Source organism: Tasmannia lanceolata, unplaced genomic scaffold, assembly GCF_043159265.1.
Source record: "Tasmannia lanceolata isolate RefF3 unplaced genomic scaffold, GAP_Taslan_0.1 ptg000002l, whole genome shotgun sequence".
Lineage (NCBI taxonomy): Eukaryota > Viridiplantae > Streptophyta > Magnoliopsida > Canellales > Winteraceae > Tasmannia > Tasmannia lanceolata.
In genome coordinates, this window is record NW_027518679.1 from 45,117,282 (window position 1) to 45,135,030 (window position 17,749).

The 17,749-nt window shown below is 38.3% G+C and overlaps 1 protein-coding gene and 1 long non-coding RNA gene across 4 annotated transcripts; one reads left to right on the forward strand and one right to left on the reverse strand.

Annotated features, from left to right (window-relative positions):
* Nucleotides 1–2,372: 2,372 nt before the first annotated feature.
* LOC143885392 (uncharacterized) lies at nt 2,373–5,967 on the reverse strand. The gene is made up of 3 exons (XR_013253264.1): nt 5,671–5,967; nt 2,770–2,857; nt 2,373–2,608 (listed from the first exon to the last, which is right to left on the reverse strand). It is a non-coding gene; the product is annotated as an uncharacterized LOC143885392 (long non-coding RNA).
* Nucleotides 5,968–7,265: 1,298 nt separating this feature from the next.
* Nucleotides 7,266–16,244, forward strand: LOC143875093 (putative disease resistance protein RGA3). 3 transcript variants are annotated; one of them, XM_077376938.1, is made up of 3 exons: nt 7,266–10,888; nt 12,224–14,358; nt 14,660–16,244. In XM_077376938.1, exon 1 carries the CDS (start codon nt 7,459–7,461, stop codon nt 10,825–10,827), a length of 3,369 nt encoding a protein of 1,122 aa, XP_077233053.1. In that variant the 5' UTR covers nt 7,266–7,458; the 3' UTR covers nt 10,828–10,888; nt 12,224–14,358; nt 14,660–16,244. The 3 variants fall into 3 exon arrangements, with proteins under 3 accessions (XP_077233053.1, XP_077233055.1, XP_077233056.1); XM_077376940.1 differs by having other exon boundaries at nt 12,224–12,404; XM_077376941.1 differs by lacking the exon at nt 12,224–14,358.
* The last annotated feature ends 1,505 nt before the right edge of the window (nt 16,245–17,749 follow it).

Sequence of the window (17,749 nt, forward strand, 5' to 3'; positions counted from 1 at the left end):
AATTCTCTGGCCAATGGTGGTACGGGTCTGGGTCACTAAATTAGTCACCCGTTGAAATGTGACCCGGCCCACCTGTAATTTATGGGTCTAGGTCACTAAATTAGTGAACCATTGAAATTTGAGCCGGCCATATGGGTCCCATCGAAACCCTGTTGATCGAGATTTTATATGGTGAAAGCCCTTATAGTCCCGCATTTTTCAGAAAGTACTATATGGACCACATCATAGGATGATCTAAACCGTCCGCATGATGGAACACAACGTAAATAGGTTGTGCCTCAAAAATCATTTCCATAGGATGATCCTAGCCCTCCGATTTATAGAGGTTTCCATAAATAATAATATGCAAGGGTGGAAATGAGTTTTTTGGGAAGACCTATTTATCGGATTTGATTCGTTCTCAATAGCCATGAGATGATCATCTTAGGGTGATCCTTTTGTCGACGGATGCTCCTATTACACTCGTAGTCTCTGAAGGATGAGAACCAACTAGTATGGCCCATCACATGGACAGTTTGGATCATCCTATTATAGTGTGGGAATAAAATTAGCAAAAAAAAAAAAAACCTAGGTAATCCGCGTGTCCACCCGGCCCATACAAGTGGGGCTCGGGTTCCCAAAATCATGACCCGTAAGATTCTGGGTCATTTGTGACCAGACCCGTACCACCCGGACCTGTACGGGTTGAGTGAAACCCAGCCTGGCCCACCCGTTTACCAGGTCAACCTTGTTTTGCAAGACATTATTTGGAAATCAATATTTGTGGCAATTATGTAGTGGCAATGTGTTTTAGAGTTATGGGATTAGTTATTGGTGATGTGTCTTGTAAGTGGGTAAATGGACTTGTGATGTGGCATTCTCTTTTACTTGTATTTATTTAGTTGTAATTGAATGAAAGGAGAAGAAAAGAATACTACAGCAAAGGAAACTTTGTAGGAGAGCCATGGTTCCTCTCAATTTGAGCCATTAGGAAGTCCGGTTGCTTCGAATCAACCTCTCTTCCCCTCTTTTCTATCTTTCCTCTTGTTTATTCTTTACGGCCGATTAGGCACATAACAGAAACCCTCTTCTTTGGAGCCTATCTCGCCGGATTCTTCTCGTCGAAGATGGAGGCAATCTCGCCGGAGATGGGGGTCTCGCAGGAGACGATGGAAGAGGAAATGGAGGAAGAAAAGATGGGGTTTGCTTGGAAGAAATGGGGTCTGGATACTTGGTTGCCTTTTCCCCTCCTCGTTAAAATGAAGAATCCGAGGAATTATGGTAAAATCCGATAGTTTCGAGCGGATTTTGGAATGCAGAAAGTGACTTGACACGTCATATTCTGCAGATTCCACGTGGTGTTGGGTATATAATATAACCCTATTATGTTCTAATATAAGTCCAATAAGATAATAGACCGGTGTAGTGGGCCTACTTGGGCTAGAGCCCATTAACCTATTAAAACCCTAGTGTATCTCTATATATAGGGGCTGGAGGCAACAAACTTGATATTCCAAACTAGATACCTTCGCTGTAATGCTTCAAGCAACCTCTTGCTTGACCTAATTACCTCTAACACGTGGGACATAAGTTTTCCGAATCCGGACAACAAAATGCACGATTTTTCCGCCTTTCCGCAGATATGGCACGCTTTTCGTTTCCATTACCGCTAAATTGGCGCAACCAAACAGACCCTTTGGGAAAAATAAAAGGGAGATGATTTTTTCTCCCTGACTGTAGGATAACGTGCCCCACTTTTAACGTCATTTGATGTCAAAAAGCGTTCAAGTCTGCCCACAATTCACGTCAAAAGGGGGGCGCATTGTCCAGGGGATCTTTGGCCAAATAAATTTTTAAACTTATATGAAACTTTTCAATCTATTGTCTTGTTTCGATCAAAACACCTCTAGGAAGTTTTCCAAAGGAAAATTAACTTATTAGGATTAGTGTTCTTATACTTAAATGAAATAAATAAATAAGACAAAATGTGCTAAAAAGTGAGGCCCACAATTCCCACCTAAACTGGGCTTGGATTGTGACTGGCATACCCACTGCCCATCCGTCACTTTTAAAAAGGCCTTGATAAAGTTGAAGCCCAATTACCGTATGACTTGCACAAGGAAACGAAGGGCCCACTTGTAGCCCTACCAAGTTTTCAATCTGCCACTAAACGGGAGATGATTACAAGTGGGGTGTATTATCCTACATTGGGGGCGAAAAGATCATGTCCCTAACATTTTCCATATGTACATATTCTAGTAAAAATGCACGTGCGTGGTTCATCTCCATGAACTTAAAAACTTAAAAAGATGATTACTTGACGGATAAGCGGATGTGGAGCAAAAAATTTCGGATGTTGCAAACTAATTAAACATCAAAGTGAGTATCGTTAGGTTATATTTAGATAGGAAAAAGGATATAACATTTTGACATTCGAATAGTAGGCAAATTCATCCAGAAAATTTGGAGGATCCCATGATTTACACATGACATATTCAATAAATTCTAAGAATAAATTCAGTCATTTAACATCAAGCTTTTGTAAGAAATTCCTCATAAGTCAGCAGCTTGGGTGAAATATTTCAGAATATTTTGATCAAGACATAATATAATGCATATGAGACCTGACCTGACAAAGTATAGTACAAAAACAAAACACACAGTTAGCTTGTTTTCATAACAACTCTATTTATTTTCAGCCACTGCTCATTTGAGCACAAAGATCTAAAATGGAATTTATGAAATGGAATCAAATGATACATAAATTTGAGGCGGGCTTCATTATGTTACCTGTACAAAATGTCAGCGAAGGTGTCACTTGTCAAAAATTTCGGTGAAAAAGACCAAGAACTAGAGAGAAAATGTGAATGTAGCAATCCTGGATTAAGGAGTAAATTTGATTAGTAAGAAATATTTATTCCAATCTCTTAAATCAAAACAACTTTACAAGCATTCAAAGCTTAAAAAGAGAAGAAGAACCAGGAGATACATCCCTCCGTACAGCCACAAACAAAAGCATCACAAATCATAAACAACCGGCGAGCATATAATAATTACAAGGGAACAAAGAAACAACTTTAGATTGCCTAAAGTGGCAGGCAATTGCATTACCTCACTTCTACCTAAGAGACCTAACCCAACTTTAAATCTTTCAACAATACAAACTTAAGGGTGTACACAAAGTTTACTCTTGTGTACCTCACAAATTTTACTCTTGTGCATCTCCTAAGGTTAAGACCCAACCAAGAATATGGCTGTACACTTAGAATACTCGGGAGGGCTTGCATTGTTGAACATGTTTGATAAGAAAATTATAAAATATGTCACACTAAAACATGAAACTGTAAATTGAAAAGACCCAAAACATGACATTGTAAATTTGAATATGCTCTTATGGTGAAGAGGGTGGAAATGCTAATAGCATTATAGCAGAGACATTTAGAACAGGCTGCAATTTCATAATGACACAAAATGCAGATACTCGGCAACTGATGAACAATCCTTCAAATTTGATGCAAAGCCAGAGAGCAAAAATGCTAATAACATTATAGCAGAGAGATATTTACAAAAAGCTTCAATTTCATTAGGTCACGTGAAGAAGCTCGCCCCATCTAGCAAGAATATCAAGAAGAAGGGAAAAGAAACTGAATACCAATACTACAATTTTGTAAGGACAACTTCATTAACCTACATAGCCAAAAGGCATTACTATTAACATTAATTCACTCATTCTCAAGTTAATGACAATCTGATATGAATAAAAACATTCTCTGCAGCATAGTACTTAAGGAAGGCCAGGGCAAACCGATTTAAGCAAAATTTAAACTATAACATCGTCAAGGAATAGAACTCTGATTTTAAAAAAAATCTTCCAGGGCAAACAGATTAAGCAAAATTTAAACTATAACATCGTCAAGGAACAGAGCTCTGATTAAAGAAAAAATTGAACCTAATCAGTTTGGAAGTTGCTCTTTTCTGCTAGGTTCAAGTCTCCAAACATGACTTTAAAAAAAAAAGTCTCCAAGCATCAGATATAACATTTCATGACTGATCATGGGATTTTTTTAGTTTTTTTTTACTAATCATCAATCGCAATTCTTGGGCATATAACCTATACATATTTTGATGCAATAGATGAACATTCTACATTGGCAATAGATGGGTTTCTGTGGCAAAAATTCTCTTAATAGGTCATTTCTTCACCCCTGACCTGACAGGTGATTAACAGCAAAGGATGCAACTTATGCTCCAAAGAAAAAAGGCGGGCTTATAGAACTCATTCGCTTACTTATAAAGAGTATAACACACAAAGAAAGCTAAGATAAACATGTAAATTGGGCCGAAATGTGTCCAAATATAAATAGGGGAGACCAATACAAGTATTCATTGGTAAAGTATTCATGTATAATATAATGCCATCAATGTCATTCCATCAGCAATGATTGTCTGGATTGCATAAGTTACAATCTGTCTTCAAAAACCTACAAGAAGCATTTATGGTCTTTAAAAAAGAAAAAGAAAAAAAGTCACTCTCTGGAGAGAAGGGTCTCCAGAGAATGTGATTGTTTTGGAGATTTTTCTTCTTTGTTTTTAATAAGCATTTTTGATGCAGGGAAAAAAAGTACAGTAGAAATGACTTTAAAGATGGCGACTCAAACACGGAGGAAGTAATTTGCGATACTAATTACTCATAATCAGCTCAGAGTGGAATAAATCTCATTGTAAATTCACAGTTGTCCTTCTGTTTTTCTTTTTTTGTTGATGAGTAGCTGCTCTTGATTTGAAAGGTGACGGAAAATAGAAGAAACCATAATCTGTATAAAAGGAATGAATCATTAAATCTAGCTATATTAAATTTATACAACAACAAAATACTGGAGATTTCTAACAATATTGAAGTGGAAAATCATGTACTGAACAACCTTTACAATAGATTCTCACAAAACAACTAATAACCAATGCCCTCAGACAAAATTCAATAGTAGTGGAAATTCTTGGTGCAAATTATCCTACAGTGGGGTGAGAATTTATCATCACCCATTTTTTTTTATAGTCCCTTATTTTTCAAAAAGTATCATAGCTATCCGATCTATGAGGAACTGCATATTATGGGAACTTGTATAGATGAGAAAGCTAGGATCATCCTATGAAAATGTTTTTTTTTTTGGGGCACAATCGATTTACGATGTGTTCCATCACATGGACGGTTTGGATCATCCTATGATGTGGTCTGTATAGTACCTTTTTTAAAAAAATAAGGAACTTTTTTTTTGATCGGTTAAAAATAAGGAACTATAAGAGGTTACACCATATAAAATCTCCATATTTTTTATTAAATAAGTAAAAACATTCATGGAAGAAGGAACGAATTGGAACCATATATTCCTCACTTTCGATGGGAAATTAGAACTGGCTACTCGAAGTTGGTTACTTGACCCCAAATTGGTGCAACTTGAATGCAAACAAATGGTCACTAATTCAAAATTTATGACGTAAATAGTGAGAACCCATAGATATTTTTCTACTTTTTTGTAGCATAAGGTATAAACAATCCAAGCAAAGCAATGAATCAGCCAATAGTCAGATCCAATGTAAGGCACTTCAGGGGCAACATCAAGTATTGATTGAAAGACATTGGAGATGAGAATCACATGATGAAACATTTAGTACCAGCTGTTATCTGTATCTCACCTACTTGCGACCCAACTTGTCACTTGTTGGAGCTGAGTCGAACCAATCCAAAGGCCATGACTGAATCGCAGCAGTTATCTGCATCTCACCTACTCGCAGGGCAGAAATTGATTCATTCCACCAAAGCTTAATCTTGATGCTATACACAATTTGTCTCCCCTGTAGGTTTTCCTTTGTACTCATCACTCGTGAGAACTGAGTCCAATCAATACAAAGGCCACGACTGAATCAAGAGTGTCCAACATTATCAAGACCGTAATTGAAGCTGGTTACGAAGACGGGAAAGGTCCATCTATATTTCACTTCACCCTGAAAGCCATATTAATGAAGGAAAAAACACATAAATAGAAATTAGTAGCTACTATTCCAACTCAATGAGATTAGGTAAGGCAAATTAAATGGCAATAGGACCAAAATAGGCTCAACTAAGGGACATTATGTTTTTTTTATGGTAACTAACAGGGGAAATTTTACACAGCATATGAAAGTGATGTGAAATCGAACGGACAATTCTAAATAAGGACCCAAAGGGAATTTACGTTAAAGGGTGGAAGAAAAATCAACAAGTATCCTTGTTCATCTCTAATCAACAAATTTATGCCAACAAAAATTTAACGAACCAAACCCTTTTCAGTTTTTATTGTTAGAAAATTTATGTGCAAATCTGTAATTTAGGATTCGAAAATACCTTATAAGAAATTAATCTCACAACTTGAAGATAGAGATTACTAATACTATTTTCTGCAATAATAATCTGTAAAGGAAAAGAAATCGTTAGATCACTTATCGAGTTGAGGCACGAAGAATCTTCGCTGTCCTTAAGGCAAATCTCGCCCCCACTATGACGAATCAACGGTGCAGATGGGCGTCTCGGCTTATGCCTCCAGGATACAACAACTCTCGCTCCAGGGGTGTGCACTCACGCAGCCCGGATGCCTAAGAATTTGCTTATATTTGCCAAAAGCCTTGAGCAGAAAACCAGAGAGAAAGCCAGAGAAGAGAAAGAGCAGAAGAAGAATCCGTCAAGGATTATCTTCTGTTTTCTCTAAAGTCGATTTATATAGAAAGGAAATCGATCCGTTAGATGAAACGTCGCACTCTTTTAGTGCGTGAGAGACGTTTTCTAAACGGTCACTAGACCACGATTAAGGAATCTCAAACGGTAAAAAAAGAATTAAAACAAAATAAATAAATTCTTGACCGTTAAAAGGAAAAATAAATAATAGAAAAGAAAAGCCTTAGATCCACGCGCGCGGCCGGACCGTGCGCGTGTGTGGTAAGATCAAAAGCCCACCGGACCCAAGTGGGCGATCCGTGCGCGTAGGATCCCCATAACCTCTTGCTCATTTACAAGGTTAAGAGAGTGAAAGTATATATATGGCCACTCTCATCCTCTCACACTTCTCATCTAGGACTAAAGTTTTCTCATGACTTTATTCTTTTTGGAGGGAAGCCCAAAAACATACATAAAATTACTAGAAACACCCCATTGTAATTGTAAGTTTGAATTACAAAAAGACTTCTTTTCACATGAAAAGTCAACATTTATATATATAGTATAAGGATTTCTACTTTCTCGTGCGCTGTCATGTGAATGGATCCGGTTCCAGAACTAGAGAGAAGCCATACATTTTGATTTTCCATGCGGAGTGTTGACTTGCAAATTGCAATTACTAACTTCTCAAAGAAAGCCAAGAAGGAGAAAAAGGAGGACGAAACTCTTTGTATTTTCTCTTACCTGCAGCATAAGCATACACCTCTATTGTTAAGAAAAATTAGAAGAAGGGTATGGCACAAATAGCACAGATATTTCTATCTCCTCTTCTATCAGGAGTATATAACAAATTAATGGAACCGGCCATACAAGAAATCAAATCATTATTAGCTATTGATGGGGACCTCGAAAAGTTAGAGAACACATTGGCAATCATTCAAGACGTTGTTGAAGATGCTGAGGAAAAACAAATTAGCTCAAAGGCAATCCGAAAATGGCTTGCAAAACTTAAAGATGTGGCTTATGATGCTGATGATATACTAGATGAGGTTGCCACTGAAGCTCTACTAGCCAGTACAAATCAGGAGGAGGTATGGGATTCTTTCTCCTCTTTCTTCAGTTCTAAAAACCCAATTTTATATGGACATGAAATAGCTTCTAAGATAAGTGAGATTAGAGGGAGATTTGATGAGATTGCAAAAGAAAGACGCGATCTGTTTTTAGAAAATAGAGATGGAGGGAAGCGTTGTAGTATTCGGGTCGAGGATCGACCGCAGACTAGTTCTTTGATAGATGATTATGATGTTATTGGTAGAGAATTTGACAAAGAGGAGATAGTAAGATTATTGGTATCAGATGAATTTGATGGGAAGTGTGTTTCTGTTGTTCCTATAGTTGGCATGGGTGGGCTTGGGAAGACAACACTTGCTCAGTTTGTGTATAATGATGAGAGGGTTGAGAATCATTTTGGGTTAAGAGCATGGGGTTGTGTGTCTGATGATTTTGATGTATTGAGAATAACAAATGCAATTATTGAATCTGCTACTGGATGTAGGTGTGATCTATCAAACATGGATGCAATGCAACGTCGGCTAAGAGGGATATTGAAGGATCAAAGAGTTTTACTTGTTTTAGATGATGTTTGGGATGAAAATCCCAATCAGTGGGATAGGATAAGAATCCCATTTGGGGTTGTTGCAGAGGGAAGCAGAATTATTGTAACTACACGGAGTACGAAAGTCGCAATGGTCATGGGCACAATTCCTGCCCACCATTTGGCGGGTTTACCAGATGATGATTGTTGGGAATTGCTTACCCGGCGTGCATTTGTAATGGGAAGTTCAAATGTGCATCCGGAATTGGAGAGAATCGGCAGGCAAATCGTGCAGAAGTGCCAAGGCTTGCCTCTGGCAGTAAAGACACTTGGAGGCCTCTTGTCCTGTAAAAGAAGTGTTAGTCAGTGGGAAAGCATCTTGACAAGTGAAATATGGAAGGACGACGAAAATGAAATTTTACCTGCGTTAAGATTGAGCTATCATCACTTACCTGCAGATCAGAAGCAATGTTTTGCCTATTGTTCCATATTTCCTAAAGATCATGATTTTACAAAGGATAAGTTGGTCCAGTTATGGATGGCAGCAGGCTTTATTCGACCCAAGGGAAGCACACTCCTAGAAGACATAGGTGGGGAGTTATTCAATGATTTATTGCTTAAGTCTTTCTTTCAGCATTCTCATCATAATAACTTGGGCAATTCAATATACTATATGCATGATCTCATGCATGATCTAGCAGAATCTATCTCAGGTGATGAATGTCTTCGAATTGAAGGTGGTATGTTACACACCATCCCCAAAATAGCTCGCCATTCATCATTAAGTTGCTACAACGAGGATCCAATACCTTTGGAAGCTTTGTACAAATGTAAGAGTCTACGCACGTTTCTAGTGATCCTTAGATCTTCCACTTACTGGGAGATCCCCAATGATATATTCTTGGAGTTGAGATGCTTGCGTGCTTTGGATTTGAGCAATAGCGCAATCGTGAAGCTTCCATATTTGATTGGCCATTTGAAACATCTACGTTACCTTGACCTCTCTTGTACAAACATCAAAATGTTGCCTGAATCAGTAACCAGCCTATGCAATCTGCAAACACTAAATTTGGAAAATTGTAGGGAGCTTCGTCAATTACCCAAAGGCATAATAAATCTGATCAACCTACGACATCTTGCTTTGGATTGGAATTCGCCGTTATGGATTTCTTTACCTGGAATTGGAAAATTGACTTCTCTCCAAAAATTGCCCGAATTCGTGGTGCGCCAAGAGGATGGATATCGGATAGAAGAGTTGAAGAACATGAGGAACCTTAGAGGAGGAATTCACATATCACGACTCGAGAATTTAGAACTCATAGAGGAGGCAATGGAAGCCAATTTGATAGATAAAAGACACCTCGATGAGTTGGACTTGCAATGGGGTTGGGATCATCGTTCAGGGGGTAGAGGAATAGATGATGAGACAATATTGGAAGGACTCCAACCCCATCCCAACCTCAAAAAGCTTGTTATAGATTACTATTATGGTGTCAGTTTTCCAAGTTGGATGGGACATCTCTCCAATCTAACACGCCTTAGCCTCATCACGTGTAGTAAATGTGAATACATCTTGCCTCCTGATGAACAACTACCCTCCCTTCGTGAGCTCTACTTAAACAGATGCCATGAGCTGCAAGAGTTGCCCGACCTCCTTCCTGTCCTAACAAAGTTGGAGATAAAAGGTTGTGAGGAATTGTATACTCTTCCAAGGCTCTCGTCTGTTTGTCATCTAGTGCTCGATAGTTGTGATGAGGAGCTATTGAGCTCGGTCCCTTACCTCACCTCTCTTTCCTCATTGACTATCAAGGACTTTCAAAGCCTAAGATCACTACCCCATGGGTTCCTACAACCACTAACTGCTCTTGAGGAGTTGGAGATAAAAGATTGTGATGAGTTGGAGTGTTGGCCCAAGGAGGCGGGGTTGCAAGAACTACCCTCTCTCCAACATTTGGTTATCGAAAATTGTGCCAAACTAGAGTCATTAGCAGATTGCGAGGGTGGTTTTCCCATCACACTTACATCTTTAGAAATAAACAAGTGTCCTAATCTCAAATCCATGCCCACTCGGCTGGAAAACCTCACCTCCCTCAAATACTTACCCATTGTTACTCAACTCCCATTTTTTTCATCAGAGTCATCACTACCCACCACAATTGAAAAGCTTGAAATCTTTTCTTGTCTTAATCTCAAGTTCTTGCCCAAGGGGATGCAAAAGCTTACCTATCTCACAAATTTGCATATCCAAGACTGTCCTCAACTCCATTGCTTGTTCCCTGTTGATGACAGTAATGACTATGAGCTGCCAACGACACTTGGATATCTCACCATCTCTAGATGCCAAAATTTCAAGTCCCTACCCAAGGGGATGCAAAAGCTCATGTCCCTCCAACTTATGTGTATCACAGATTGTCCTGAAATTGTGTCCTTGCCCGAAGATGGCCTCCCCACCTCGCTTCAATGCTTGCAGATTTTAGGATGTCCTAAGCTAAATGAACAGTGCCAAAAGGAGCGCGGTCAAGATTGGTCCATGATACAACACATCCCGGACGTATATATGAGGGATTGACAATGACCATCGGGTTCATTGACGTTCGAGAAAATACATCATATATCCGAACCAAGCACAGGTGCGACCCCAGTTCATAAGCCATTGCATTATTGTCATCATCATTGAAATTTTCATGATTTAAAGAAGGGAGATGATAAATTTGCACTCCCTGTAGGATTATTTGCACCCTTTAACGTGATTTGACGTAAAAAACGTCAAAACGGAGGGCAACGTAAATAGGCTTTCACACTTTTTGATGTCAAATCACATTCAAAGGGTGCGAATAATCCAACAGAGGGTGCGGATTTATCATCTCCCTTTAAAGAAAAAATAAACATCACTCTGCCCCTAATTTGTGTGCTCTACTTTCTTTCACCAAACCTCCCCTCCCTTCTATAATTTTTCTCCCCTTTAAAACTGTAGATTGCTTTTCTGTTGTTGAACTTCAATTAACTTCACTCTCTTTCTATTCTTTTTTTTTTTAATAAAAAAGTGGAAGCCATAACCTTGTGGAATGTTGAAATTTTGCCTAGGCGAAAGAAGTAATAAAAGGAGTGCTAGCATTACGTCGTGGAGGGCGAAGGCCCCAGGATTGCCACTCCCTGCATGTAGGCCAGACCATGCAAATGTTCTGGACCACTTGGACGGCGCGCGAGCAGTGGCAATCCTGAGGATTCCTCCCTCCCTGGGCATCCTCAAAACATTTTCCAAGTATTGATTAGCAAAAAAAGATACAAAGGAAAAATAAATTCAAAGAAAATAAAATTTCTACAAACTAGTGATCATAAGACATGTTTTTGTTTTCAAGCTTTGATTTACTCATTAGATCCTATAATTGGTCACAGATTTCTAGTAGTTGCCTTCAGCAGACGGATAAAACACAAAAAATGGTTGAGAATCCACCTTTTAGCAGTTAAGAATATTACAATTGCCAATTGGTGTGATTCTCAGACCACGACCCTTCTTTAATAGTGTCCGCTGTATGGACAACCTGAATCCTCCCACCAAAAAGCCATGTGGACAATAGTGGCGTGTAATCAAGTCCATCTAGATCATTGAAATAGACTATAATGTTCTCTAATAACCAAACTTTGAATAGCCAAAGCCCAAGAATCACTTTGGTCAGATTATAGTTTTGACATCCTCTATTTTATTCTATCCATTTGTAGGCTAACAGTTGGAGAGGTTTTGGGGTATGCAAAATCTATTGTTGACCCACCAAATGAATAATAAAGATAAATCTAACTTCATATGGACGGCATTACAAAAGTCATTCTCATTTTTTTAAATGTTTTTGCAGAAGTTTAAATTTTAATCAACATGAAAGATTTTCAAGGTGGGAAAAATGTGTTATGCTCAAGTTTTCTTTCACAGGCTCATTATTGACTACTTACATTCTTTAATTAATGCTCAGGGCTTTCTCTCGTGGGATTCACAATTCTATTGGGCATTCAAAACCATACTATTAGGTATAGGATTACTTGGAGAATCCTCAGGAAAATGGGACTACTACGTCTCATATGAAAATCCCTCAAAACAATGGGGTGATGAAGCTGTTGAGCCTAGTCTAGAGAATGAAACTCCAAAAGATTATGGTATATTATATCATAAGCTTGTATGTTTTATATTTTTTCTTCTATGGGTTTGTCTTGATTGCTTTACATGTATTGTAATGTGTGTTGTTGTATTGGTAGAAATAAAGTATGCTGATAATTACTTTGATCAGATGATGCTAAGCATTGGATTGGGGGACTAATGCTCGATGAGTGTTGACTGACACTAGATTTATTCTGATTATACATTTGTAAGCTACTAGTTGGAGATGTTTTGGACTATTCAAAATCCCAGATGAACAGCTGAGATAAATTTGACTTCTTATGGGAGGCATTGGAAAAATCATTCACATTTCTATTTAAATATTTTTGCAAGAGTTTAAATCTTATTGAATGTGAAAGAAATAATGTCATGGTGGAGAAAGGGTGATTCCCAATTGTTCTTTTTTAGGCTCAATAAGAACTACTAATATCCTTAATATGAGCTTCATTAGTTCATTCATGTCGATTCTCAATCATCTGGTTAGTTCTAATATTAAAAGCTTATATGGACTATGTTTCTTAAGCTTATGTGGACTATGTTTCTTTTACTATTTTTTAGCCTGCTTCGTAATTGCTTTATGGGTAGTGGAATTGTTGTATTGGTGGAAATGAAATACACCGAAATTATTGTGAAGGTGTACTAGATTTGAACCAGTTTGCATTCACTCCAACATTAATATTCTGGAAGAGAGTAAACTAGGCTTTTAGAACTTGCAATGGAATATGCTTAGTGAGATTTTTAATGTGTTAATAATTTATGCTTGTAAATTTTTTACTAAATAAGCAATGAATCAAGAGGAAAGAAATAAACAATACGAGTAGTTAGGTTTTCTTGGCCAAGAAGAAGAGAGTTTGTAACCTGTGACTGAAATAGTGAAAAATCTTCTCCCATGGACATAAGCACACTAACAAACCATGTGAATCTTGTGTGATTCTGTGAGTGTGTCCTTTGCATCGTTTCTTGTCGTTTTTTGCTTCACATCATGATCGATCCTTGTTGAGAAGGTATTTCTCGTTTTCTACACAAACAAAGACCGAAAAACCAGTGTAAGAGGAGAAGATGCTACTCAAATATGAATTGGTTGAAGCCTGAAGCATAATCATCCAAGAAGGACATCAAGAATCTCAGGAATAGTAATGGAAATAGCATCAAGCTCTTTAAAAAAATTCACCAAGGAAACAAGCAGAAGAGTCCCTACAAAGGCCGCCACACCAGGCTCCACCCACAATCAGTTTGGTCCAACCGATAGGCAAAGGGGTCCAAATAACGGGGATGATTATTGGCTGGTTCAGAGGGATCTGAATGCCCAGCTTTTTATAATAAAAGAACAGAATTTGTAGCCTTTAGAACAGTATCATGCTTGGAACTGATCAAGGGGATCCACCAACCTTTCATCTTCTTGATTATTTTGAATCTGGACATCTTTAAGCCATGACACTTTGCTTCATTTCTGGTATCCCACAGCTAGCCAATAAAGAGTGTTACCTTGGGCTTTGAATTTGCAATGAGTGAACCAGATCTTGAAAAGATCTTGCATAGTAGACGCTGCAAGCCGAGGGATCCCAAATCAGGCTTTCAGAACCCCATATCAATTCAACATTCAAAGAAAATATGAAGCTCTGACTCTTCCTCACATCCGATGAAGCAAAAAATGAAAGTTTGAAACAGTTAATCCAACTGAGATAACATATACTAGAAGCTTGGAGACATGGGAAAAATTAATTGGAATGGTACAAAGGGCATACTTAATGGAGTTAGTTTTCATCCATAAGATAAAAAGGATGTGATACCATCCTCCAATTTGGTTCTTGATGGAGTCCATAGGACTCGAAAAAGCTTATTTTATGGGTTGACCCAGGACAAAAAAAATGCCCGAGGTAGCGAAGCAGAAATTTACCTTGAGGAATTTGCAGCAGAGAGGAGATTGCTGAAAATGGATTAAACGATTACCAGGTATCCCTTCATATTCTTCTGCTCCATATGTTTGTTTTCCATGGCTAACACAGGGTGCTATAGAATATCACAAAGAATATTGTAGTTAGTGTTTCAATAGTAGGGGTGTATTTGTGATACTTCTCTTGCAAAGAAATCTGTTGTGCAGGTTGATTTTAGCACTTGGAAATTCATAGAATCTTAAGAGACCCTTAGATTTTTATAGAATCATATTGTAAGCTCTCAAATGAAGTTGTCATTCGTTTTAATGATCTATGTAATCATATTCAAGTGGGTAAAAATATTTCTTCTAATTTTGCAGAAGTTGATAACATCCAAGAAATCATAGGGATTCTGTGTGAAACAGTTAGCAAAAGATTCAGCTGGTCAAGAAATGCTGGGATGATGTAAACTATACACTTCGGGAAACACAGTATGAAAATTTCCTTCATGTCAACAATCAATTTTAGTATGTTTATACATTAAATTATGTGTTATTAATTTTAATTATCTGAGCCAAAAGCAGTTCACCCATTTGGGTCTAACTTAGTCGTCAATAGATTGATTGTCATGGCGCTTTTTCCTCTCTCAAAGCGCTTGCCCTCGTGGCTGCAACTCACAAATATTTTTAGTGTTTGATACCCAAGATGTTTCAAAGTTGGGACTGTCAATGGGACGGGTACATGCATTGTTTCAAAACTCTCCAGCGTCATTGCGCCCGCCCGCCCCTGGGAAAAAAAAACCTTGAGTCGACATTCTGGTCCGAGTCTGCATATTGCCCTACAAAATCGATCAAAACTCATTTGACTCTCCTTAGTTATGAGTTATGACCGTGTCAAGCAAGTATTCGATCACATTGTGCCGAGTCGATTCGGATTTGCTTTGGCTGCATTTTAATCCGTATCCTCATTTTGCAACATTGGGTATATATTAGAGTAGAAATCCTCAGTCTAGGCCTGGCACAAGGCAAAAATTTCAGACCCAAGCTTGACTCGAGCAGGATAGCTAAGTGGGCCTAATGTGTTCTTTTTTGTTCTCAACGGGTCAAGCCAAAATTGTTTGATTCATTTATCTCAGTCTGGGTGGTACCAGTCTGGTTGACGAGAGGAAAAATGCCGTGGTGCCCCTGTCTTCCAGCTACACTATGAACAATTTGGAAGGAAAAGAACAAGAGGACTTTCAGAAGAAAGATCACAAGCACAGCGACGTTGAAGAAGTTGATACGCAGATCAGTCGAATGGACTTTGATGATGAAATGTTTTAAAGGTGTGCAAACTTCACTGATCAGGAGAATGTGGAACTCATTCCTTCGTACTTCTGTTCCCAAATTTAAGATATTTCGTAGGTGGAAACCTCATCTGCTAGGGGGTATTAGGATGAATTTTGATGGGTCAAGTTGGGGAAATCCATGGAAAGTCGGCATAGGAGGGATTATTAGTGATGAAAACAGTGAGGTGAGACTCACCTTTGCTGGCCTGGTGGGAGAGAGGAATTCTACGAGAGCGGAAGCTATGGCTCTTAGCAAGGAGTTTGACCTTGTACATTTCTGAGTGAGTAATCTCACTTATAAGATGATTACTAAATGCTATTAGATGGAGCAGTGAAGGGAGGACATCCATTGGAAAATAATGAATGTATTTGAAGAGGTTTTATATAGATTAGAGGGCCATCTCATGGCACTTTTTTCATGTGCGAAGAGAAGCCATTCCGGAGGCTGATAGGTTGGCAATGGTGTCGGTTCTTGCCAATGCTCACCCTCAAGCAAGCTCTGCATAGCTGCGCCTATGCCGCTCCGCACCATGCTCTTGCGCGCATGGTCTTTGCTGCGCCGGAGTGTCTTTTTGTAACTTGAGTATTAGTGACAAAGAACTGAGTAGGGAAGGTCTTGGCAGGTTTTAGTTATTGCTGTCTCAGTTTTAGTTGATTATCATGAAGTAGTGTCTTTACTGTTTTGTTAATGGCCTGATCATCTCGATCGGGCATTTGTTCTCGTACTTGATTTTCCGTTATAATGGCAAGTCGTTCAAAAAAGGAAAAAACTTTCTATCACTTCTGAAATCAATTCATGAACTAACCTCCTTTAAGTTTAGACATCTAAAATCAAATTAGGAAATTGAGACTAGTTGCTGCCTAGAAAACCTTGGAAAAAACCTCTAAAACGTTGACAGCTACTGAAAATTTGATCCCTAGATAAAAACGAGATATTTTTGGAACATGTGGTTGCAACCATGGTTTTAAATTTCGACCGAAACCGAAATTTGGTTCGAAATACCGAGAAAATGGCTATTTTTTAAAAAATAAAATAAAATAAATGTTACAAAATTTCGGTCTGAAATTTCAGTCCCAAATTTCAAAGCTTAATACCAAATTTCGGACCGAATTTTCGGATTTTGGTGGGATCCGAAATAGGTACCGAAACCGAACTTTAAAACCTTGGTTGCAACACCTCCGTTGGAAGTAGAAGGTAATCATCTTTTGGGAAGAAATTGGTTGTGAGATGGGCTACCCTGCATGGTGTCTCCTTGAAGCTGAACTTCACTGTGGTTCCTTAGGTAAACTAGGCCTCATACATAGAAAGTGATTGGGATAAACAGATAAGGAAGATAATTCTTAATTTTTTTTTTTGAATGATAGGAAGATAATTCTTATTTATCTTTATACTCCTAATGTCTGATAATTATCAATTATCTTTATTAAGTATCTTTAGGAGTAATTGGGATAAACACTCCTAATGTTTGAGTTAGATAATTATTTTATACTGTGGTGTGATTCTATCATGGATTCCTTTAGTATTTTGGTTTGGTTTTAGAGGCTAAATGGCATGGCATGTCCTATTGCACTCTTATTTCTATCAATGAAATTTTAAGTGCTTCCCCGGGTTCTTAGATAAAATTTGTTTTTTTTTTTTTTCCGAAGGGATTTCAATCGACGGCTATCAATTATGGTTGGGATCATCATCTCTAGTCCCTTTATATATTTTAGGTATTTGATAGAAGGGAAGGAAAGCAATATTGAAATATAAAGGCAGAGCTAAGATTTAAGATTTAAGATCCTTTATCTTTAGAACCCTCTAAAGCAAATGAAGGCAACTTCGCCATATGTTCATGGCTATCATGCACATTCTAATACAATCAAAGTGTTTCAAAATGCGGATGCGGGTCAAAAACGCTGTCGAAGAAAATTCTAGTCGATTCGGCACGATGTGGTCAAGTACTCGCCTGATGCGGTCATAACTCAGTAGAGTCAACGGAGTTTTTATTGACTCTGTAAGACAAAACGCAGAACATGGGCAAGGAAAAAGGTAGTTGACTCAGGGAGTCCATGATGATGCGGGGAGGGGGGGGGGGGGGGGGGGGGGAGTATTAAAACTTGATAAAATCAAAGTCTCAACAATTGAAACATTTCCCTCTAG

Coding starts and splice junctions, on each gene's coding strand:
- LOC143875093 (XM_077376938.1), top strand. CDS start 7,459: ATGGCACAAATAGCACAGATATTTCTATCTCCTCTTCTATCAGGAGTA.